This window comes from Chlorocebus sabaeus, chromosome 7, assembly GCF_047675955.1.
Source record: "Chlorocebus sabaeus isolate Y175 chromosome 7, mChlSab1.0.hap1, whole genome shotgun sequence".
Taxonomy (NCBI): domain Eukaryota; kingdom Metazoa; phylum Chordata; class Mammalia; order Primates; family Cercopithecidae; genus Chlorocebus; species Chlorocebus sabaeus.
In genome coordinates this window covers 58,447,784-58,474,797 of record NC_132910.1, presented here as the reverse complement: position 1 = coordinate 58,474,797, position 27,014 = coordinate 58,447,784, and the positions used below count along the sequence as shown (strand labels likewise).

The 27,014-nt window shown below is 36.0% G+C and overlaps 1 protein-coding gene across 1 annotated transcript in view; it reads left to right on the top strand.

The window, feature by feature from the left end:
• Positions 1-26,345, top strand: part of DKK2 (dickkopf WNT signaling pathway inhibitor 2) — a 107,107-nt gene extending 80,762 nt beyond the window's left edge. The window contains exons 2-4 of the mRNA XM_007999470.3: positions 22,205-22,355; positions 23,453-23,608; positions 23,952-26,345. Of these exons, the coding sequence (XP_007997661.1) occupies positions 22,205-22,355; positions 23,453-23,608; positions 23,952-24,202 (558 nt within the window). The 3' untranslated portion in view covers positions 24,203-26,345. The remainder of the gene's footprint in view (positions 1-22,204; positions 22,356-23,452; positions 23,609-23,951) is intronic.
• The last annotated feature ends 669 nt before the right edge of the window (positions 26,346-27,014 follow it).

Below are 27,014 nucleotides of genomic sequence, written 5' to 3'. Positions count from 1 at the left end.
CTGTTTACTTTATGGACTCACTGAATAGGTATTGACATTGAGGTAGCCCTCATTTTAAATCATGACCTTAATATAAATAAAGAATTTTGTCATCAATATAACTTACTTTGAAGGAGATAGGATTTGATTAATTATGAAAAGTTTTAAATAGAAAGGCACAGTGAAGGTTCTTAACCTTCATATCATTTAAGTTGGAAAATTCAAGTTGCCAGTTTCTATAGTTTAAGAAAGTTCTGCTATACCTACTATCGTGCTAGGTGATATCAGTATAGCTGAAATAAAAATAGGTTCTTTTCTATAAGGAAATTGACTAAAGCCAAGAGGGTACTTTTTTAGAGTTTTAGATATAATCATAGCATTAAATAAAACCTCTGAACTTGCAGGAGCCTAAGACATATTCTGAGTTGATCTACTAGGAAGAAGTAAAAAAAACTGAATAGGCTAGAAAGGGAAATAGATTTTTACTTTTTATAGGAAAGAACAGCTTAGCAATTCATTTTCAAAATGGAATGGACAGCCCCTTGAGGTCATGCTTTCCCCACTCACTGGAGCCAAGTTAGATGGCCACATGTCAAAATGCAGAGTAAAAATTCATATGGAGTTAAATAACTGCTAAGCTCACATCCAAATCTAAGATTCTTTAGTTTTGTTGTTGTTTAGTCAATACCACACCAAACAGGCAGTTGTTACCAAATATGTGTTTGTGTTTTATGGTATTTAACAAAATAAGCAAATTGACTACATTACTTTCCATTTAATACCAATGTTTTCCCAAATGGTAGACATATCTATTATTTTTTTTCTCAGGAGCCATATTTTGCAGAAAACTTTAAAACATTAAATATTTAAAAAGAATACTTAGCCCCTGATTCCCACCAGTTAGAACTAAGAACTATTAATGTTTTTGCATACTTGCTTTAAAAAAATAAAATGTTAGAGTTTAACATGTTTACCTTTATTATCAAGAGTGCTCTGCCACCTACATATCGTTCCAAGCCTGTGGTGTCTGTCATTCTACTCCCCACCTTCATGAGGTCAACTCTTTTAGTTCTCAGGTAGGAGTGCTAAAATATGCAAATTTTGTCTTTATATGTCTGGCTTATTTCACTTAACATAAAGACCTCCAGTTCCACTGCAAATGACATGGTTTCATTCTTTTTTATGGCTGAATAGTATTCCATTGTGTCTATATGCCACGTATTCTTTATCCATTCATCCACTGATGGATGCTTAGGTTGATTGTATATGTTTGCGATTGTGAATAGGACTGCAGTAAACATGTGAATGCAGGTAACCTTTTGATATATCGATTTCTTTTCCTTTAAATAATTACCCAATAGTGGGATGCCTGGATTGTATGGTAGTTCCTTTTTGTTGTTGTTGTTTTGAGAAATCTTCATACGGTTTTCCATAGAGGTTGTATGAATTTGCCTTCCCACTCTCTCTTTCTCTCTTTACATATAAAGAGAGAGTATACATATATTGTATATATATGTATATCTTTTGATTAAACATGGGTGTGCATTTCTTTTTGGTGTCATAAGAGAGGTAAATTTGATATGTTTGTACACTGAAAAAAGTGTGTCAGCAAAAATAAATAATCTGTATTTACAGGCAACAACATGGGAGAATCAAAAACATGATACTGGGTAAGAAAAAATCCACATACATTTCAAAACCACCCAACTAATTGAATGATAATAAAAGTCAGAATATGGTAGACTTGCGGGGCTGGTAATATATGGGAGGAAGCACAAAGGAGGTTTCTGGGGGACTACCAGTATTTTATTTCTTTACTCAAGTTATGGTTTCATGGGTGTGTTAACTTTGTGGAAAATTTAGCAATGTGTACACTTATGGATTATGTACTTTTATATGCATATTATAATTTAAATAAAGTATGAAATAATTTAAATAAATAATTTAGGTAGTGAGGTAAACTTTTACAAGAAATAATAATTGGAGTAAGAATCTTTGGGGACTAAAAGACAGAGAACTAGTGCTCAGCCCCCAGCCCAAGGATGCTGGCATGTGGGAATAACAGTGGGAAGATGAACATGGCTGGAGCAGGGTGAGCCAAGAGACAAGCAGTAAGAAAGAACCTAGAAGCACTAGCAGACAGAAGGGGCTTGGGTGTTCGTGCTGAGTGAGATGCAAAGCCAGTGGGTGGCTTTTAGCAAGTGAACTGACGTGATAAGATTTCCCTTTCCACAGGTGCAGTAGGGCTGCTGTGTTGATAACAAAATGGTGTGGGAGAATGCTGGGATAGAGGGGCAGGGTGGATGTCTTGGAATAGAGTGGCAGTAATGCACACATTGAGAAGAGGCTGGATTCTAAAAACACTTTGAAGATAGAGCTGACCAAATTTGCTAATGGACTTAAAGTTGGGAGTGAGAAGGGGAATTAGAATTGCTCCAAGGTTTTTGGTCTGAGCAACTGCTTTTGTACACTTTCCATTTACTGGGATGGAAAAGACTGTTGTGAAAAAGAAATAGAGTAGCATTTAGAATATTTCTTGAAGACCTCTAAAGAAATCCTTCGTTACCTAAAACATTTTTACAAAACACATGTATCTACTGAGACCTTCTTGACATTCCAGTTTGTAACTGAATTGTGAAAGTTGTACAATTCAAGACATGTTTTACACTCTCCAGAAGCCTTCACACAGCAGTCATTGCTTGTAAAGCTCTTAACATAGAGCATGGCACAGAGGAAACAGTCAATATTCGTTATTATTAGAATTTTTTGTATAATACTGGGCTGTGTTAATAATGTTGATGCTATTTCATATTTAACAAACTTTCTGTCTAGGTGTTTGGTTTTGTCCTAATAGATGGACACAACAAAAAGAGGTCATGTCATATTATTTCTGTAATGCAAAAGAAAAATAGATTAATGAAAAACAGAATAGCTCCAGGACCATGGTAAATTTTTCACTAATTGCAAGAGATAACTTGTTAAATAAAAACCCAAAACTGACTATTTAAAGCTGATTTCCTTCATTCCACATAAAAGAAAACAGAAGCCACAAATGTTAAGTGACATGTGTAAAGCCTACATCTGAATTGATGGTAGAGTCAGGACTTGAACTTAAAATTCTGCCTCTCAGTCAGTGACTTTGACTACAAAATATCCTCTCTTTTGCTTAAAGCCGGACATCATTCTTTGTGCTTTTATTTGATGTATGGGCAGAAGATAAGTAAAAATCATACCAGTGTAACCAGAACTGTTCTCTTTTTACCCGAGGTAAAACAGAGTCAAAATAGCCACCCACCCACAGAGAAGAGATCTAGAAATGTGTGAGTAATTCAAGTCACCTGGTAATATGGGCTCTGCAGGTGTTTGTAACACACACCCTTCACTGGAAAATAGTTTCCTGGTGTTGCATTTAGTCCCAGTGTCATTGCATAAAGAAGGAAATCTCAGACATCAAAGGAAGAAAGAAGATTAAAGGATCCCAGCACTTTAGAAACAAGACATTGTCAGCTCTACTGTTGACTCTCCTGAAATGCTCCACCTTACCCAACCTCACACCAAATGACCAGGAGGGTACACACAGATCTGGTAGGCAGATGTTGAAATATGTGTTGGCTATTTTACAGATCATCATTATACACCCGTATACACAAAGGGAAAGGGCAAAGAAAATGGTTTTTGGTTGATGCTAAAACATTGGCATCAACTTTAACAGAGATCTGAAAGAGAAGCAGAAGTCTCAGGCACTTCAATACATTAAGGTGGCTTTTTAATGCATTTAGACCAGGACACTGGCATGAAACCTGACTTGGCTAGTGATTAACTTATGTATAATATTATGTACAGTGATAATTTATGTATAACTTATATACTGTCCATGAAGTAGATCATATAGGTTCTGAACATTTGGAAGTGCTTTAAATAATACCAAAAGAAGCCCTCTTACCTTTGATGTTCAGTAAACTAATTTATTAGACAAACATTTAATAACTACTATATGCCAGGCACTGTGTCAGACCCATAATAGGAGATAATTCTGGTTCTGGCCTACAAACTTACGCAGTTCATCAGTTTCCTCAGATGTACTGTGAGAGATACTAAATTCAGGTGGTTAAGTAAAAGGGTCTTTGGAAAGACATTTAATTCTAATCTACATGGCAACTTTTAAGCTGGCAAAATGCTTTCACCTACATGTTTTCATTCCGATGGTGAGTTAACCAAAAAACTGGTGAGGTACAGAAAGTAAGCACCTCCTACAAGCTGACTTTGTTTCAATATGTAACCATCCCTGGGTGAGTTAACAAAACCTATAATTAAAGAATAGGAGAATGGGAAATTCAATGTGGTGCAATGGTTCCCAAAGTGTGGTCTCTGGATCAGAAATACTAGCATCACTTGGAAACGTAGATTTGCAGGCCCCACACAGACCTACTGAATCAGAGGCTTTGAAGCTGGAACCCTGCAATCTATAGTTTAACATGCCCTCCAGGTGATTCTGATGCACACTAAATTTTGAGAACCTCTGGTCTGGTAGAGAGTTTACAATTAGCAAAACTGGGTTCTGTTTCTAGCCCTAACACTTACTACCTGCATATCATTTGACAGTCTCTGAGTAGGCTCCCTCACCCGTAAAACTGAAGTTAATAATGCCCACTAAAACTGCTTAATGGATGCAGAGTTTTATTTAGGAGTGACGGAAATGTTTTGGAACTAAATAGAGCTAGTGGTTGCATGACATTGTGAATGTACAAAATGCCACTGAACAGTTTACTTTAAAATGGTTAATTTGCTGAGTGTGTTGACTCAGGTCTGTAATCCTAGCAACTCAAGAGGCTGAGACAGAAGGATAGCTTGAGGCCAGGAGTTTGAAGCCAGCCTGGGCAACATTTCAAGACCACAGATAGGCATGGTGTGCACCTTGCAGCCCCAGCTACTTGGGAGACTGAGAGGGGAGGATTGCTTGAGCCCAGTAGTTCGAGGTCACAGTGAGCTATGATCATTCCACTGCACTCCAGCCTGGGTGACAGAGCATGTACCCATCTCTTAAAAAGAAAAAAAAAGATAATTAATCAATTTTTAAAATGCCTACCCAAGACACCTTCCTTATTAGATGAGAAAATATGTACAAAGGCTCTTTGCCAAAGAGAAGGTACTGTACAGATATGAGTTTGTGGGAAGGCCGCTCCAAGAGTAACTATTCTTACCTATTTTCATTTTTCCTGAAAAACAGAGAGCTCTGTAATTTCTATTACACAGACATTTAGGAAGTGTTGCCAAACAATGTGGTATTTTAATAAAAATACTATCATTGCAGTATCTTTCAAGCTGTTGTCACAGGGTACAGTACCTTTCTTTTTTTTTTTTTTTTTTTTTTTGAGACGGAGTCTTGCTCTGTCACCCAGGCTGGAGTGCAGTGGCCGGATCTCAGCTCACTGCAAGCTCCACCTCCCAGGTTTACGTCATTCTCCTGCCTCAGCCTCCCGAGTAGCTGGGACTACAGGCGCCCGCCATGTCGCCCGGCTAGTTTTTTTTTTTTTGTATTTTTTAGTAGAGACAAGGTTTCACCGTGTTAGCCAGGATGGTCTGGATCTCCTGACCTCGTGATCCACCCGTCTCGGCCTCCCAAAGTGCTGGGATTACAGGCTTGAGCCACCGCGCCCGGCCAGGGTACAGTACCTTTCAAGCAGCTGTCACAGGGCACCAACATTGGGCTGAGCAGAGAGGAACATAGGCTGCTGATGTGGTTAGTAACACAGAGTGATGCCACCTTCAGATGCCACACCTCCAGGATGTATATAGATCCAATTCATTCCAAGACCAATAAATAAGTAAGTCAAGGTACTCCATATAATGGAAAATTTTTACTCTGGTCATATTGATTCATTCCCCCCTGTTTGCCCACTCCCACTCCAATATAATGGAGTTCCTGTGTGGTCCCTGAAAAGAAGGATTGAAAGTAAACACTTTGTCAGCCCTTGATGAGCTGTGACTACCCACAAAAGCAATGGCTTGGTTCTGCCCCCTATGATATGGGTTTCTTGAGGGCAGTGACCATGTTTTAAACATCTTTACCTCTGTTAAAATACCTACATTAGTAGGCCTTTGGTAAATCATCAATGGATCACAATGGTTTGGAATGCATGTGTTTTCCTGTTGGCTCTTGGGATAATCTGTGCTCTAGAGATTTGAGGAGCAGAAGGTAGAGCAGAAGGTAACTGGACTATTTATAAGCCCAGTTAACTCATGGCTACCTCTGTACAGTGGATTGTGACCATCCAGCTTGTGGAAGCTCAGAGGTTTCTTTACGCTACCAGAGGTCTGTTCAGCCTTGTCACAACCTTATCAGAGGTTGATTTTTCAACCTCTCCAAGGAGAGGATGGAATGAGGAGAGCATTTTGATTCACAGTATCAGGGTGCTGCCTATTATCTATGTGTAGGAACCAAGAGATGTGAGATTATGTCTTCAACTGGCTGCTTCTTGAAGATTAGTTTGGGAGTTCTGTCTATGTTGCAGAGACTCTAGTTTTGTTTTGTTTGTTTGTTTTTTAAGTGGAAGCGTCAGATATATGCAAAAGTATAGAGAATAGTATGAGTGAACCCCTATGTGTCAGTTCTATAACCTCAACAATTTTTAACTCATGACTAATCTTGTTTCGTCTACACTTTCAACTCATCTTACTTCCCAGGGATCATTTTTAAGGAATTCTGGACATCATATTATTTCACCCATAAATACTTATTTCTTTAAGAGAAAGGAGATTTTTAAAAATAGCTGCAATGCTATTATCAAAACTAAAAATTAATCATAATTCCTTAATATTAATATTATTAAATATCCAATAGATAGAATTCTTGAATTCTTACAAATCTGGAAATTACCAAAGACAAGTGATTATAATTAAAATTTGTAATAAAGACCAGCAGTTGGTCTTTATTCATTTGTAAAATGACACATAGATAAAGTGCCTAGGCAAATTGTGAAATCATTTTGTAAAAAGTACATCTGCAAAATATCTGTAGTTTCCAGGAGCCTGCTATTTTCAGGGTCTCCTGAAAATATGTGCAGTTTGTAAAGAAGCTCTAGCAATCATGGCATCTATTAGCAGGAGGAGTCTTTTTGGCTGGTGAGATGGTGAATTTAAGGATCCATGGCTGGCTGTGGTTATGTGTAGAGTTACTGAACTCTAGTGAGAAATGTGAAATGCTCATCTTCACCACACCCAGGTTATGCACCCAAATTCCCAGACAATTTTTGTGTTATTTTCAGCAAAGCTTGTCCTCAATAGAAAACATATTGCTTTATCACTGAAAACACATTTTTGTCTTTGACTGGATATGGTTGAGGACTCAGCAGTGAACCAGCCAGACATCAGGATATGGGTATATATTATTACTCCATCTCTGTACATCCAAACATGTTTTTCTAACCATGGAAGGATCCCACTGCAGACGTGAACAGAACACATGGATGTTAAATACATTTCTTCCCAGAGCTCTCCAAACATGTGTTGGAAGTTTGCAACAGAGAGAGGTAGTTTGTTAATACTTAGGAACCTCATTACTTCAAAGACGAAAAGCTCTATGTACAGATGCTGTTTAATATTACTATTAATTATTATTATATAATCAGTAACTGACTGACTACTCCTCTAACTGGTTCATTTTGTTAAACTGTGTTTGAAAATCTGTAATTTCTTATTGGAAGGTTCCCAGAAAGCAGGACTGAACTTTTTAGCAAATTTTATGACACTTATTAACATTTCTGTATAAGAAAGGCATTCTAATGTTTCTTGGAAGCATCACTTGCAAGTTGTAAATGGTTTTCAATGTGCCATTAATAAAAGTGAGGTTCCAATTCTCTTTACTGTAGGATGAACTGTTTTATTTTAAGAGCCCATTCCTTGCTTTTTCAAAACATCCTACTTAAAATCCTGGGCAAAATTTGATCAGTGTGTATCAGACAGTGCTGTGCTCTAGAAGGGAAGATGAAGAGTGGTACATGACCATATCCTTATGCTTTTGATCTGTCTGTCCTCAGACAGGAGCCTGACTAGTGCTAGATTTTATAATAAAAAATCACTTCATCCAGTTTTAATGTGGAAATGACCTGAGTTGTTTGTGTGAATAAAGTTCTGACAATCTCATTTAAACCTAGAAAATGTTATAGTCAGATGGTAATCCATCCTGTTTGATACCTGCTGTGCCCAGGTGTTGTGGTGTCTTTCTTTTTATAGAACAAGGAAATCCAATTACTCTGGTCTCTAGAGTATACAGCTAGATGTGTAAGTCTTAAAAGGATTTAACATTTTCAAATACACAGTGACATCCCTGTCTGGACTCAAAACATGTAGCAAAAATGTAACTTAGGAAATTTAACCTAGAAAGTAGAGTTCTTATTTCTTGCCTCTTTGTCCAGGTAACAGGATTGTATCGTCTTTCTACAAATATCGCATGTGAACCAAGCTTATGCTGAAGAAAGTATGTACATTCCTGTAAATTATGTAAATTTCTGTAAGGTATTAGACCTGGGATTAGGGTATGAAAAAATATGTGGGTGTTTCTAAAACTTTAATAAGCATGGGCATAATGAGAGGAGTTGTATGGATGTGTACAAAGATCGCAGACATTATTTGAAATGAATTTGGTTCAATACCTAGAAGCATTGTCTACATTTCTGATAAAAACGAACACGCCATGAGGTTTCACTAATATAGCTGGTGAGAACCTTGTTTAACTCAATTTGTTTAGGATCATAAACAAGTTAGACATCATATAAATGTTTGGGTGGTAACATTCTATGAGGCAAGCATTTGGAACATGTACTTTACTTGTTAGGTACTGGTTGCTATATTGCTGTGACTAAAGTGTATCAAGAAATTGATCTCCTTAGTACCAACAAGATGTTGAAGTCTGTGCACCCCCAAGATGTTTAAAGGAAGCTATCATGAATTATATTCTTGCTCCTTTTCAATAACACCTCATAGTGATGGTGCTTAACTAGGAACACTATCAGATATGATCCACCAACAAGAAATATATTTACAGACAAGGGCAAAGACAACCTAGAAATAATTATTTAGGATGGAAGTGTCACCAGTGCCATCTGATGCTCAGAAATACCCATTGTCATAGCTCCCACATGCCAATAGGCTTGAAGAATTTCCAGATGATTAGAAAAGGGGTAAAATAGTTACTTCTCTGAATGGCTATTGGGGAATCATTATTGCTGGGGCAGAAACAATGTATGCCACTTAGAAATAAAGAGCCTAATTTTTATCATATATAATTTGTAGATGAAAAATATGATCACTTGTAGAAATGTAATGCAGAACTGATGGTAGTACTTGAAAATGTGGGCTGATGCTTCAATATAAAATACTTGCAGCCAAGTTGCTGACTGCAAAAGTACTCACTAACCAATGTTCTTTCTTCTCAAATACATATAATACCCTTCCCTCTATACTGTATAGGTTATAAATGGCTTTTGTAGGACTTAAATTTTAAAAATCAATTAAAAAATATCCACAAAGTCAACTCTTTCATTTCAATATTTTCCTTTTTATCATTTCCTGATGGGTTCTTATGTGAGTATTTTTGTCAATTTAATGCTATATACTTCCAACCACTGTTGCAAAAAATATCATGCATTAATTCATTAGTGGATACATTGTGGAATGGTAAATTATCCCAGGTATAATGTGGCCACTGAAGATACAGAAATGAAAGATGATTTCCTTACTCAAAGAGTATAGATGGGGCAGATGAAGAATTCAACAGAGCGTAATCTACATCATGGTGCAAATAAGCATGTGGTGTCAGCAACGTGCAGGTTAAATGGGACATCAAGCTTATCTGGGGTGGTCAGCCAGCTTGGAAGATTGCTTAAAGGTGAAGTCAGTTGATATAATCTCCAAATGATGAGTCGGAGTTATTCTCACGATGAAGTGAATGGAGGAAGGTGTTCTTGGCAGAGGGAAACTCTACAAATGCAATGAGTCCTGAAGGAGTGTGGCTGACTAGGGGATGTGCAAGTAGCCCCGTACAGCTGGAGTGTATAATACAAGGCTTGGAGAGGTAGACAGGGAACACAGGGTTTATATAGCATATTAAGAACAAACATGTTTCTGATTAGTCTTATTTGTAATGTAAATTCTTTCTTTGTTTAAAACAAACAAACAAACAAACACCAGGCCAGATTTCATATAGCATACTATAAATGTAGTTCCAGATACACTTGACTGTTCAATGTGAGGGAAAAAAAAAATTGAAACAAGAATAAGATTACAGATTGACCCTAGCAAAGTTGTATAAAAGCTCTATTAGCCAGTTGGTTAATAAATTTTATTTGTTTTGTTTGCCTAGACTTCTTATTACCCCAAACAGCACTCGAATGATGTGTTATGTATCTCAATCCCTGGGGGGAATTTCTTATCGGAGCTTTCCTTTCTTTTTCACTCTCCCTCCCCAGCTCACTTTTTGAAGCCCCATATCTGCTGCAGAGGCTACTGGAATGGGAGGCCAGATGTAGAGACTCTTTAAAAGAGTCTAGTATATCCAGGGATCCTGAGTAATCAACAAGGGCCAACAAAAGAAGTAGCAGTAATACAGAGGAGTACACTCTTTAAACAGACTAGGAGAACTAGTGGGATGGAGGGGAAGTCACTTAAACCTGGAGACAGGATTTCATTTTTTTATCTGGTAACCAATCTTTCCTCTCTTGCACCATTGAGAATGTACTGGTCACCACACCAAAGCAGATGTACTGGGATGTGGGTGGTGTGGGGGACCAACATCTTCAGTATGTTCTTTTGGGGATTGCTAACACATTGCGTATGTCATCACAAGATGTACCACATTTCTGAGGCTGAGATTTGAACACTAGGGTCATGCAAACCAAAGCATCTATCATCTGACTTATAATTTCCTCCCTTTCAAATCCTCTAGCAAAGCATTCAAACAGAATATTTTGTTAGAGCCTTTCTCTATACCATGTTGTTCACTAGACATGAATCTCTTTTGCCCTTGTGAGCTGACTTTTCCTTCTTCCACACAATAAAAATTTACATTAGTTTATGGGGGTAGGAGGCTGAGAGGCAAGCCCATGTATGTATTGAGATATTGATTACTTTTTAGAAAAGTATTTTATTTTAATAAATAACATGTGGTCATATTATTGCTATTATCAGAAATTTAAAATAAAAATTCCCTCCATGCTGGGGCTTTTTAACTAAATCGTCTGGAAAATTTCTGAAATAAATGAATGGCTTTGGCTGTTGTAAAATTCTATCTGTCAAAAAAATAAGCAACTCTTCTAGCAGGATGCTTAACCCTATGATTATGCTGAAACTCTGGCACTGCCCAAACTCTCTCAAACATAGTTTGTCCTGAGTTTTGTAACCCAGTACCGATTAGATGGACCATATAGTGTACTTGGGGTGCTTCATTGCATTAACTGCTATGTGAGATCTGCCTTGAAAACTGAACATGCCAAAGAAATGAGAATGTAGCATAGGCATGGAACACATATCCTTACCTATTTTACAGGTTGTGTAAATACAGGCCTGAGATACCTAGAGAAGGAATCAAGCTGGAAAATGGGAAGGCATACAGATAGTAAAAGAACTGATTATGAGATAACTTCCATTTCTTTCTCTTACTAACAGACAAGCTATCTTGTTCAAGGCTCAGGAGTTAAAGTCCCTTATCCTGTTGCAAATATAACTTGCATTTAAGTCCTTCTATGTCTCGGGGAGACATGATGATCTTAACCCAGAACTTATTCCAGAAAAATAAACAGACTTACTGTTTATTTTCTTCCAATGGCAAAGGGAGAAAAAGATCAGTTAGGTAGAGTTCTGTGGTGGAGCTGTGAATCACCTCCCTGTCATGCTTTTTTAACCAAAAGGTTTATCAGTCTATTTAAACTTTATAGTGATCACTATGGAGTAAACCTCTTGCTCAAACTCTCTAGGTAATCATTTGGGGCCAACTTTTTCTCAAGTCATTGCCTCTCTGCATCAGCACACCAGAGGGATAAAATGCTTCCTACCTTCTTGTTTATAGGTTCTATATTAAAATGGGAACATTTTATAATTTTTAAGCAAAATTTTTGTAGCACTTAAAGTATCTCTTTTTAAACAGAAATTAGAAGTCATTTCACCATAGAATGAAAATCAAGGATTATATTTTGCTGTGCTTTTTTCTATCTTCCCAACCACGAAAGAACAGTCTTTTAAATTTTATCTGCTTCCCTCAGCTGTTTCTTCAAAAGCAGAATAGAATTTGACTATTGGTCTGGCCTAATTCCTAGAGGAAATGAAAGAGAATTCGACAAGATTAGAAAAGTGTTACTGTTGGAAATTTCTATATTAAATGACATTAGCCAAGGCAATAAACATTAGCTCAATTAAATAATTATTGGAACAATGCATTGTGTATGTGTATGTATATTATATGTGTGTGTGTTTGTGTATGTATTTGAATGTTACATCGATAGTCTAATTCTGCTATTAAGGTGACATTTCTGAAACAAAACAGACAATTTTTAATAAAGAAACTTCAGTCGCGGTGCTTGATACCTCTTCTAAGAAGCCCTGCCTCTAGGAAAATAACATTTTTCAAGCTCTATTAGCATGAAACCATAAAGCATAAACTAGCAAGAAGTAAGACATTTCACTTTAATATTGTAGTATTAGTTCCTTTTTAAATTGCATTAATTTTAATAGGTAATACATGCATCTAGTGCAGATTACAAAGTGTTTAAAAGAGTTTACATGTAAAGTAAGTTTTCTCCTTTCCTCTGTTCTCAATCCTGTCTGTTCTCAATAAGCCTGTCTACCTTCCCATGGGTAAACCCTGTTACACACTTTCTGGGCGTATTTCCTGAGATAACTTGAGCTAACTTTATACATACGTGTGTGTGTGTGTGTGTGTATCTGTGTGTATGCATATATATATATATTTGCGTATGTATATATGTATACATATATGTGTGTATATATATTTATATATGTATATATGTGTATATATGTGTGTGTGTATATATTTCTGAACCCATAAGTTAAAAATTACTTAAACTTGTATAACATTTAAAACTCACAAGTGTTTACATTTTGAGTGCAGAAATATTCACCAACCTTAACCTGTTCTATATTCATAAAAAAGTATTTTCTAAACAGCAATTTGAAAGTATGTTTTCTTATCTACCTGAATATAAACCTTTGAATTTTAAATGTCATTTTCATTGGAAAAGAGAAAGGTGATGCTATACAAAGAAAAGCATATAATAAAAGCACACATCATCTATTTATCATGCTTGATATAGGGAAGAAGAGTGTTTTGTAAAGGCCCACAGGATACAAAATATAAAGAAAATGCAGTTTGAGCATTGCCAGCAAGACATAGGTGTACACCACATGAGGATATGAAACAATCCAGCCATAATGGGTGTGTTGACAGCTCTGAGTCCACACAGCGTTCCTCCCAAAGTGCACTGGTGTGTTTGTTATGTATTATTTTACTTTTTCATACAGTTTTAGAAACTCTCAAGCCCACCCCCAAGCACAGTGGCTAAGCACTAGGAGTGAAGATGAACCTTCCTGGAAATTGTTGTTGTCAGTGAGCCTCTCATTTAGACTCATGTTGTTTTCAGGGAACCAATCCTTCACTTAGACCCATGTCTATTTGGAGATAATACTGAGTTGCATTTTATATAGACCAGGCATTGTCAGTATGATATATATGCAGGAGGCATCAGTAATCTTGCAACCGTTCTATATAGCCATGTTTCCCTATCTTATCATATTGTATCATCACCAGGACAGTATTAGTTAAAAGTATAGATTCGTGGGCCCCATCCAGTCTTCTAGAAATAGAATCTCTAGTAGAAGAGTCTGTGAAGCAGTAATTTGTAAAACAAACAAACAAACAAACAAACAAACAAAAAACCAAAAAAAAACCCATGGAATTTTTATGATTAAGTAAGTAAGCAAACACTGTTGAATTCAGAAATTGTAACCATTTTATCATAGAAGAAACTAAGACTCAGTAATTTAGCTAATGGTCCCTCAACCAATCAATTTTGTTTGATATAAGGAAGCATAAATTGAATTGCAGTATAACTTCATATTTTGCCCTACCAGGTTACGAAGTAAAATTAGGTCATGAGATCAGGAAAACTTACAAGGCAACAATGAAAATGTTATACTATAGATGATCAGTTCCAGATTTGGAAGAGACCTTAAGATTTTGCACTTTCTTCCTCTCTTTTGGTTAGGACAATTATACTTACCCAATTACAATTTATAGAGGACTTTATAATTATATATTACTCCCAACCACTGCTATAAAACCTGAGATGCTGCTTTTTCAGCATAGAGTAGAAGTGTTTTGTCCTATACATTTTAAATGAGTGGGGATGGGTCAAAAACAAACAAAAACAATCAAGAGCCAGGTAAACCTCATAGTTAAGATTTCTCTAGGCGCTGAGACCACATGGAAAAGTTTAACTCTCTCCATTCACCCCATGATCAATATCAGTATTGTACAAGCTACGGTTGAGAATGTGGCCTGTGTTCAAAGTAGAGCAATCCCTAGAATTTCCTTTCTGCTTAATGACATACAGAGAACAGGGAGGAGCAACTAAAGTTAAAGAGGACCCTGCCTTCCTTTGATAGAGTTACTGTTTTTTTGGATTTAAATGAGGCTTTCTGAATACATTGGAGAGGCTAATGGACCACTAGAAGAAATCCATCATTTCTAATTTAGAATTCAGATAGGTTTAGGAGATACTCTTTTTTCTCTGAACTTTTGTATCAAAAACCAACTTGCTAACCACCCTAGCCTTAAAATGAATATGTGTAAAAGGTATTGAAATATTTTCCATGGGGTGCAGAGCATGAATTGTTCTAATAAAATCAATGTCCAGATCCTCAGCTTCCAAATTTTTTCTTAAAATTCTCAAGGAATATGCCTGGGTTTACATTAACTTTTTTTGCCATTTTATATGGTGAAAAAAGGCAAAACCTTCATGCATTCCAAATCTCAATAGACTGCATTAGTCAAAGGTACAAAAACTTTTTTAGGTGACAAATAAGTAAAATTTGGAATTTTGATTGGAACAAAGATATGTTTAATGATTGATCAGGGCATCTTAAACTCACAAAGGTACTTTCTTTCTTTGTCTTACATTTATTTTTTTAAAAGTGAAACTTGGCCCCAGTTGGAAATTCTGTATGCAGAACATTCCAAATGGTTGCAATGACTTGTATATTTTACAATCTAACTGAAGGTTTTTCAGATTATGTAATTTTTCAAGAGAAAATGCCCATGAGTAAATATGTTGTGATTAATTTCAGGATCAGTATGTTTTGATTAATACAATAGTCAGAAGTTATTTTATTAATCATGTCAAATTACTGCAAATTTTATCTTAGAAAATGTTTAATGATTAATAAAGTAGCCAAAAGTTATTTTATTAAATCATATCAAATTACTGCAAATTTTATCTTAGAAAATGTTTAACATTATATTTCATATTAATAAAACAAACACACTCCAAAAAATTTTACGTGTCAAATGTATTGAAGGATACATGTTTTTTTCAAAATTATTTTAGGGGTAACAGACAAAACATTTGCACATCACAGAACTAGTAGTTTCTGGATCATAGTTGGTGTTCAATAAATAAATGCTGAATAAATATTGATTGAATACTGAATAAATACCCAAGCAGCTGCCTTAATGAACCTGTAACTACACATGCAGGATATCGTGTAATATCTGAACTTTTCCCCTTAAATTTAATATAGCTCAATCCCCCTGGCCTGATGTTCATGAATCTTCAAAGACACATCCAGTACACCCTTATCCCCTAGAGGTAATAGGAGACAAAGTGAAAGATGAGATTGCACAGCCTTTGGCAGATAGTGTACAACAGCGCACAGCCAGATTGACATATAAGTCCCTACATCTCCTGCAGTTGCACTTTAGTGTTTGATTTTGAAATGACCACCTGAAGGGTAGTGTACCTTGCCTGTTTGTGGAAATACAGATCTATCATGTAGCATATCATGATGAGGAAAATTAATCTTTTCTCTAAGGACTCACGGCAAGCCAGTCCGATCAGGTTTCCCAAATGTAATTGCCAGTCTTCTGCTGTGCTCTCAGAGACCCCAGATATATTCTCATCCCCAGTTCTTTGCTGCTACCTCCATCTATCCACTAGTCTCAAATATTTTTCATTCCCACAGCTGGGTTGTCCCCTGCAGGCTTTCCTCTGTCTGCCTAGCTGATGATGTTTTTCTGGCTCCAGAAAACTTCTGAGATTGTTACAAACAGTGCTTGTGGGGACAAAGGATTGTCCTGATTAAAATAACAAAAAAACTAGGACGGTCTTGCAAGAATCCGGATGGGTGGCCATCCCACATAAACACTGTGATGTTTCTCCCTTCTTTTCTTCCTCTCATCATTAAATAAGGCCAATATTATTATTTTGAAAACTTAGGAGTTAAACTAAGGTATTAGTTGTAGTCAAAGGTTTATTCAATGATTGGTACTACTGAGATACCTATAACACTTTTTCTCCTTTCATTGTTCTTAGGGATCTGATTACTTCATTGTTGTATTTTCATGTTCAAAGGGATAGGCAAGTGAAAATTAATTCAACCCTAAATGTAAGTCTCGAGTTAATGGGCCTTTTCTTCCTGCAGTTTTGAGAAGACTTTGGGGGAAGAGAGACTCAATTATTTCAAATAAGATTGAGTGACTACATTTTATTTTACTTTTGTTCATTAGAATATTATGTAATTATCATTACTTTCATGATGGACTTTTGCTCATAACTCTGATTTACATTGAGTTTAAATGAACATAAAACTGTGCTCAAGAAATAGAATGAGAAAATACTGTTTACAGCTTTGTCAGTGTTTTCTGCCAGTATTCTGTTTTTCCAACAGCTGCAGTAGGACATGCTGTTGGTATTCAGAGGCTTCTAGAAAGAGATGTGGCCAAGTATATTTTTCTAATCTCTAACTTCAGCACAAAGGTCACCACTCAGTCACCTTGTTGATGTGTCTATTACACTCTCACTATTAATTGCTCTTAGTGATGATACCTGAGGCCTGAATGCCAGGGAAGAACTCAAGATCCCTAAGTTCTCTGCCACTGAGCACACGTTACTTATTTCTAGCAGTTACTTAAACTCTCTTCACTTTACTGCTGAAGTTTTAGGTAATGATTCTAAATTAGTAGAGAGGAAATAGACTTTAAAAAATATTTTATGCTAAAACGAAATACCAATTTTCGATAGATTTTATTTTCAAAATGTGTCCAATATGTTTATTCTTCTTCTAGTTCTTGTCATGGTTGTAATAATAAGTAACACTGCTATTTGTGGAAATCACTCTATTTTTAGCCTAGAAAGGGGGTTGCAGAAAATGTCTTTGTTTTTTGGCCTAATCACTGACAGTTCCCATGTATTCTGAATTTATGGCCAATCATCTGCTATTATTAGGTGTCCTGAATTAATTCATCTCCTAATTGTAACTGATGCAATAATGAATGATTCTGCATGAAACTAAGTATTCCTGGATGCTCATAAGCTGAATTTATGATTCAATTGTGGAGCATTTTAGCACGTGATAGGTGTAGTAGAGTCCTTCCCTAATTCTTTCACTTGATTTCCAGTCTTCCACAAAATCATTGCTCCTCAGACAAAAAGGAAAAGTTATCTATTCTGTTCACCTAAAGTCCAAGTAAACAAAGAGCCATGAGAATGCACTATTAACAATTGCCATAGCAAGTAAAACAAAAATGAGCCCTTTAATTCACCTTTAAAATAAGCACCAGGTGAGCATATTACTGATTTCGTTAAATGGAAACTTAGACTAAGGTATTCAAGCTCATTTTTTGCTTGTCACCAAACCATCATCAAATGAGACTAGGCAACAGCCTTTGGAGGCCAAAGTAAATGGAAAATAAAGATTATCCATGTGAGAGTTTCTGAATGGCACTTTAATTAATGTATATAATTCCCTCCAGCAGTCCTTTCATTGCCACAGTCACTTCTTCAGGGTCCTCCACAACTACTGTTAACCCTCTATCCCTCTCTCTCTCTCTTTCACCAATGATATCATTTCCAGAAACTTTAGAGGAGCTAATGTAGGGAAAAACCCAATGGCATCTGGCAACTGCAGAACCCTCATACTTCAGTAGAAAATGCCTTCTTTAAAACTCTTTACTAAAATGTAATGCATTATGCTTAGTAAGACATGAGAATTGTTATTAATGGGTCAGAACCATATTATTTCATGTTTTATGTTTTCTTGCTAGAAATTATCACAAGGGAAGCTTTATGGTTGAAAAAATCTGGGCTAAGGGAAATTGATTTCAGAGGGCAAGGCATGCCCCCAAATATCACTTGCTTTCCCTATACTCTTCTTCAATCAATTTATTTCATCCCCTTTTGATTGTATTCATATATAAAGACTGTGTATTGGATCCAAAAGTTACATAAGCATATTAGAAGCTGTGTAACATAACTTTACTTTTTAATTATTAAAAAATTTACTTTTAAAATTTCCAAATAATGCCTCCTAGTATTTATGTTCTGAGATTCACTTCCAAGTATAAGTTCCCAATATACATAACCTTGTATAGTTAGGCATTTTTTGGCATAATTTCTCTGCCTGTGTCATTTTTACTTCAAGTTAATTAAAAGACATATTGGAGCATAATAAAACTATGTGTCTTCTAATTACTTTCTATTTTTGACAAAATGAGGTTCCCTCTTTAAAAATTAAATTATGATAATTTTACTGTAATCCCATTCAAATAAAAGGCTACTGTGCATCTCATTTTTTCTAATGTCATCTGCATCAGATATTTGTCATTTTAATATTTTCCAGTTCCTGTCAACTGAGAATGGAAAGATGGTGATGCGCCATTCACAATTTTTTTTGCATACACTGCGACTTTTACCAAATGACCAGAAAATAAACAACTATCAATAACAGCTAATAAATAAAATAGTGTATCCTGTGGACTATTTTGGGGGGATGAAATCCAGGATTATCCTATACTCAGAATTGCTTGAGGATTTGTTATTTGAGTTGTAAACAGCACATGATGTTTTATGTGGCACATGTTTATTTCCGTTGAAAGAGCACGTCCTCTTTTTGAGGAAGGAAAGAAACTTGTAACATCAAATGTTTCTTGCAAAACAATTTGATGAAATAAATGTAAATGAATCAGAAACATGTGAATTGTATTTCATTAAAATTAATGGGTTTAAATGTGAAGGGGGTAAAATGCTTGGGGGAAAGAGTGTGGTAAGGCGGGAAGGGACATTTGTTTTGTTTTCATCAGTCTTGGATTCTTTAAAAATGGCTTAATAGTCTGAATTTCATCTCATTAAGATTCTCTTAAGCCTAATGGTGGAGTTACAGAGTGGGACAATAAAATGCAAACTTATTTTATAGCTTTATGTGGTTCCAGTTATAAAGTACGCATCAAACATTGCCACTATGCAGTCCTTCAAAATCACTTTCAATTTGAAGTTGGTGGTTTTTCTATATAATTCTTTTAACGGTAAACAAGAAATTGTAATGATGCTAAAATACATGTTTTATCTCTCAGACTCACTCATAAGTTTCACATTTCCTTTTTCTAACTGAAGATGATCTGATCTAAATGGAAAACAGGTGAGAGCTGAATGTGTATGTGTAGACATATATGCAGGAGATAGGCAGGAGGAGAAGACACTGGAAGAAAGGGAAAGAGTAAAAGAAAGAAAAGGGAAAAAAAGACATGATCAATGCAGGCCGAGCTATGCCATCAAACCTAATTCATAAGTAAAGCAGTGAAATCTCACTAAGTATTTGCGAGCCATAAACATTTTATCCCATAGTTTATGTTCAAATTATTTATGCTTGCTTAAAAACAAATACATAGCTTATTTTATATTTTGTATTTTCATTTAAAAAAGCATCTATTACTCTGAAAACAAGAAAAAAATCAACTTCAAAAAAGAAAAAAGGTTTACAAATGAGTCTCCCTGCCTCAAAATCTGAGTAATTTGATGTGGGTTATGACATTTCAGTTTCTCAACTCCCAGTTTCTGAACACAGGGACATTTGTAATGTTCCAAATACTTCCGAGAGGCAGAGGGTACACAAATGGGTATATATGTATGTATAACCCTCGAAATCTTCGTTTTCCTAAACTCTGACCACCTTCTGTATTTTACATGTATTTTTTATTTTATTTTTTTATTATACTTTAAGTTCTAGGGTACATGTACATAACATGTAGGTTTGTTACATATGTATACTTGTGCCATGTTGGTGTGCTGCACCCATCAACTCGTCAGCACCCATCAACTCGTTATTTACATCAGGTATAACTCCCAATGCCATCCCTCCCCCCTCCCCCCTCCCCGTGATAGGCCCCGGTGTGTGATGTTCCCCTTCCCGAGTCCAAGTGATCTCATTGTTCAGTTCCCACCTATGAGTGAGAACATGCGGTGTTTGGTTTTCTGTTCTTGCGATAGTTTGCTGAGAATGATGGTTTCCAGCTGCATCCATGTCCCTACAAAGGACACAAACTCATCCTTTTTTATGGCCGCATAGTATTCCATGGTGTATATGTGCCATATTTTCTTAATCCAGTCTGTCACTGATGGACATTTGGGTTGATTCCAAGTCTTTGCTATTGTGAATAGTGCCACAATAAACATACGTGTGCATGTGTCTTTATAGCAGCATGATTTATAATCCTTTGGGTATACACTCAGTAATGGGATGGCTGGGAAACCCTAGAAGAAAACCTAGGTAATACCATTCAGGACATAGGCATGGGCAAGGACTTCATGTCTAAAACACCAAAAGCAACAGCAACAAAAGCCAAAATTAACAAATGGGATCTAATTAAACTAAAGAGCTTCTGCACAGCAAAAGAAACTACCATCAGAGTGAACAGGCAACCTACAGAATGGGAGAAAATTTTTGCAATCTACTCATCAGACAAAGGGCTAATATCCAGAACCTGCAAAGAACTCTAACAAATTTACAAGAAAAAAACAAACAACCCCATCAAAAATTGGGCAAAGGATATGAATAGACATTTCTCAAAAGAGGACATTCATACAGCCAACAGACACATGAAAAAATGCTCATCATCACTGGCCATCAGAGAAATGCAAATCAAAACCACAATGAGATATCATCTCACACCAGTTAGAATGGCAATCATTAAAAAGTCAGGAAACAACAGGTGCTGGAGAGGATGTGGAGAAATAGGAACACTTTTACACTGTTGGTGGAATTGTAAACTAGTTCAACCATTATGGAAAACAGTATGGCGATTCCTCAAGGATCTAGAACTAGAAGTACATGTATTTTTTTTAAGACAATACATGACACTGCTGAAGTAGCCTTCTGGACATACCACGAGGTAGAGAAATGTGTGAACAGAGGTTCTTTCTTTACAACTGAAGGCGTAGTAGCCTGTGGGGCTATTTCAGGTCTGTAAGGAGTCTGCTTTTGTGCTTCCTGGGAATATAATGATATAACTGGATCTTAGCATCTCTCTGGCTGCTGGGAGCTCAACTGCTGCTTATCAACATGTTTGGAATGAGGATCCTGTTCCTTGGTGTCTTTGTGTGAAATAATTCACTGTCTCAAACTGTTCTGGAAATGTTTCTCCTCCTTGCTTTTATAGGCAGGAACTGAAAGGATTCACTTTTAAAGTATTTGTTTCATAATTGGGCAGGAGATACGTTTTGGCTTCTAGCATAGCCCTTTGTTGTTTTATTTAACATTTCTCTCATCGTTCTTTAACAGCTGAAAAAAATTGAGTGGTGAAGATGACTGTGTCATTTGTACCTTACAATACCATTAATGCAATAATTACAACTGCTCTGGAGACCCCAAAGTCGCTCATAAGGGTTCTATGCATCAATAAAAGTCTAAATTCTAACTCTAGAGTTGTGTCAATGAAAATATACGAACAGCTTCAGCTTTATCTTTGTCATCAACAATAGATATTTATAAGGTCCTCAGTTAAGTGTCACTACTTAGGATCTAGGTTCAGAACATTATGATGATGGTATAGTTCCTTCCAGGTGAGATATATCGTGATTTATTTTCTATCATGATTTGCTATAGTAACGTTTCATAAGTGAAACAGGATCTAATCCTTTACTTTTGGTGTTGTTCCACTTGTTGACAGGCCTATCCTTGTAGCAGTGATAAGGAGTGTGAAGTTGGGAGGTATTGCCACAGTCCCCACCAAGGATCATCAGCCTGCATGGTGTGTCGGAGAAAAAAGAAGCGCTGCCACCGAGATGGCATGTGCTGCCCCGGTACCCGCTGCAATAACGGTAAAAGATCTCACTAAGTGTTCATAGGCCTCTTTCTTTTCATCATAGTAAGCCTGTCTCTCGAGTCAGGCTATCTTCTCCTTACTCGGACTCCTGAAATATAAGGAGCCTGGTAGAATTGGTTTAGGTAGTGCAAGATTACTTGAATTTCCTCCCCAAATCTTAGTTTTCCTAGACTCTGGTTACATTCTATATTTTATGACCTGTGCTGATCTAGAATATTGCCATGTTGAAGTGTTATGTATAAACAGCAAGGCGTTCTATTCCAGTAAACACATAAGTGAATGCATGTAAAAGAACCAAAGACAGAAACTTGATATGATTTAGTAATGCAGTTGTAAATATCTATTCCAGTTTTGTACTTTGGGTTTAGTCAAGATGTTCTGTAGCTCAGTCTTATGGTAGTAGAGTGATTGGTTCCTCCAAAGAAAGACACAAGATTTTACTCCCCAACCTGGCTTCATCCAATATCAGTGAATTTATAGGCAGACAATTCAGCAATAATGATGAAATGGATCACAGACAAGATGTGGCAAAAACATTAAATAATTGCAGAAGGTAATTAGAAATATATACTTAATCATATAAAACAACATAATCAGGCCCATATTCTCATGCCTATTCCTGACCTCTGGGTGTAGACCTATTGTGAATCTGTTGCACAGGAGGTGAAGGGAAGAAGAAGACCTTACACCATTAGAGAAGTTTACAGTGTAAACTAAGATTATGTTGTTAATTAATAAAGGAATCTGGATCCAGAGGGTGAATGTCTGATCAGATTATTTAAAAATACTAATAGCTAACATTGTTTCTTCACATATATTCACAATAACTTTGTGAATATATAAAATTATGCTTTTATTCCCAGTTTTGTCCAAGGTCACTTAGTCTTGAGAGAGACAAAATTCATATCAAAGAAGTCTCACTTTAGGGCCAAAGTATGCTCAGTCTCAATAAATAAGTAAATGAATGAATGGGTGGTTAGATAGATAGATAGATAGAGAAATGGCTTCATATTTCACATCAAGAGAGTACGTGAATAAGTTTCACATTTCGTAGAATTGAGTTAGTCTAACTGATTATGTGATCATCTCCAGGTATCTGTATCCCAGTTACTGAAAGCATCTTAACCCCTCACATCCCAGCTCTGGATGGCACTCGGCACAGAGATCGAAACCACGGTCATTACTCAAACCATGACTTGGGATGGCAGAATCTAGGAAGACCACACACTAAGATGTCACATATAAAAGGTAGGGATATCTGTAGTTGTGGGTTTTTAAAAAATAAATAAATAGAAGAAAAATATAGATAATTAATTCCATTGGTTTTAGAAAAAAATTACAAGGAAGGTTCTTTAATCCTAGCTAGTCATTAAACTTGTTATTCAGGTGGCAAATAATGGAAACAGATCATAATGGATTTATGTGATTAGAGGCATAGCCAATCGGTATCAACCAAGACTTTTCCTTATAAATGGTAACAACATAGAAGATAGTATAAGTGAAAATATTTTATGTGCTTCTGATTGCAAAATAGAAATTTTTTTTTCTGAAGTGTCAGGGTAACATCTATTATTGGTCATCATCTCTGCAGGGCATGAAGGAGACCCCTGCCTACGATCATCAGACTGCATCGAAGGGTTTTGCTGTGCTCGTCATTTCTGGACCAAAATCTGCAAACCGGTACTCCATCAGGGGGAAGTCTGTACCAAACAACGCAAGAAGGGCTCCCATGGGCTGGAAATTTTCCAGCGGTGCGACTGTGCGAAGGGCCTGTCTTGCAAAGTATGGAAAGACGCCACCTACTCCTCCAAAGCCAGACTCCATGTGTGTCAGAAAATTTGATCACCATTGAGGAACATCATCAATTGCAGACTGTGAATTTGTGTATTTAATGCATTATAGCATGGTGGAAAATAAGGTTCAGATGCAGAAGAATGGCTAAAATAAGAAATGTGATAAGAATGCAGATCACAAAAAGAGAGAAAGAAAACATGGACTGAATAGATTAGAATGGGTGACAAATGCAGTGCAGCCAGTGTTTCCATTATGCAACTTGTCTCTGTAAATAATGTACACATTTGTGGAAAATGCTATTATTAAGAGAAAAAGCACACAGTGGAAATTACTGACGAGTAGCATGTGACTTTCCAAGAGTTTAGGTTGTGCTGGAGGAGAGGCTTCCTTCAGATTGCTGATTGCTTATACAAATAACCTACATGCCAGATTTCTATTCAAAGTTAGAGTTTAACAAAATACTCCTAGAATAACTTGTTATACAATAGGTTCTAAAAATAAAATTGCTAAACAAGAAATGAAAACATGGAGCATAGTTAATTTACAACAGAAAATTATCTTTTAATTTGTAACACTACTTCTGCTGTTCAATCAAGAGTCTTGGTAGACAAGAAAAAAATCAGTCAATATTTCCAAATAATTGCAAAATAATCGCCAGTTGTTTATGAAGGCCTTTAGGAAGACAAATAAATAATAAACAGCCACAAAAACATTTTTTCAAAATTTTAGTTTTACCTGTAATTAATAAGAACTGATATAAGACAAAAACAATTCCTTCAGATTCTGTGGAATGACAGTATATCTCTCTATCCTATGTGATTCCTATTCTGAATGCATTTTAGTTTCCAAACTATACCCATAAATTGTGACTAGTAAAATACTTGCACAGAGCAGAATTTTCACAGATGGCAAAAAAAATTAAAGATGTCCAAGATATGTGGGAAACCAGCTAACAGAGAGATCAATATTTCTTAAAGATTTGCCATAACCTATGTTTTGATAGAACTAGATTGTTAAATACACATATTCATACACACTCTGTGGTAATAGAGAGTTGAGCTGGATCTGTACTGCACTGGAGCAAGCAAGAAAATTGGGAAAACTTTTTCGTTTGTTCAGGTTTTGGCAACACATAGTTCATATGTCTGAGGCACAAGTTGACTATTCATCTTTGAAACCAGGGGATGCACAGTCTCAGTGAAGAGCTGCATGGGATTTGCTATCACAATATTTACTACACAAATGAATTCAGTGTGAGGTCATGTGTCCATACTACCCTCAAATTATTTATTTTATAGTGCTGAGATCCTCAAATAATCTCAATTTCAGGAGGTTTCACAAATGGACTCCTGAAGTAGACAGAGTAGTGAGGTTCCATTGCCCTCTATAAGCTTCTGACTAGCCAATGGCATCATCCAATTTTCTTCCCAAACCTCTGCAGCATCTGCTTTATTGCCAAAGGGCTAGTTTCTGTTTTCTGCAGCCATTGCAGTTAAAAAATATAAGTAAGATAACTTGTAAAATCTGCATATTGCTAATCTCTAGACACCACAGTTTCTAAATTCTTTGAAACCACTTTACTACTTTTTTTTTTTACTTAACTCAGTTCTAAATATTTTGTCTAGAGCACAATAGAATAAAAGGTTATCTTATAGTCGTGACTTTAATCTTTTGTAGACCACAATTCACTTTTTAGTTTTCTTTTACTTAAATCCCATCTGCAGTCTCAAATTTAAGTCCTCCCAGTAGAAATTCAGTTTGAGCCTGTACATCTATTAAAAATTTCAGCTTCCCACATATATTTACTAAGATGATTAAGATTTACATTTTCTGCACAGTTCTGCAAAAACAAAAATTATAAACTAGTCTATCCAAGAACCAAAGTTTGTATAAACAGGTTGCTATAAGCTTGGTGAAATGAAAATGGAACATTTCAGTCAAACATTTCCTATATAACAATTATTATATTTGCAGTTTGGTTTCTACAATATTTTTCTTATGTTCACCCTTTTAAAAATTATTATTTGAAGTAATTTATTTACAGGAAATGTTAATGAGATGTATTTTCTTATAGAGATATTTCTTACAGAAAGCTTTGTAGCAGAATATATTTGCAGCTGTTGACTTTGTAATTTAGGAAAAATGTATAATAAGATAAAATATATTAAATTTTTCTCCTCTAAAAACTGAATTCAAAGTTCCTTGTGTTTTGCCTATGGGAAGAATTTTCATAGACTCATACTTTCTGAGAGTTCAACTGAACTTGGTCTGATTTTGAGGACTGGGTGTGAATCATTTGGAGGACATCAGCATGAGATAACTCAGAGCAGTTTACTATTACAAAAGGTAGTTTATTTCATGGCAGTTTAGCTGTAATTGTTAGAGAGTTGTTTCAGGTTTTTTTTTGTTTTTTTTTTTGTTTTTTTGTTTTTTGTCAAACCAAAATATTCCACCTTGTGATTTACACCATTTAGTCATACTTTGCCTTCTGAAACAACTTGGACAAGAAAGTGCTCTTCACAATTTCTTCAGAATACTATAAGACAGGTAACATATGCCCCATAATCTTTTCTCTAAGCTAAAGTTTTCCAAAATGGAAATACTATTATGCTTAGAGTATTGGTTCATTTCTACATGAACCAATGAACGTGAGCTACACGATGCCTTTTTCTGTATTTGGAGAGAAACTGAGTGAAATCAAATCCACTTCCTGGGAAGCGAGTGTTTCCTCTGCTTCCTGAACCGGAGATGTCAGGAGTGTTTTGAGGAATAGTGTTCACCAAGTATGAGACCAGGGATGGCTACAAAAGCCCATGTTGTATTAGACATCAGAATGGGCTGCAAATGTGGATGATAAACA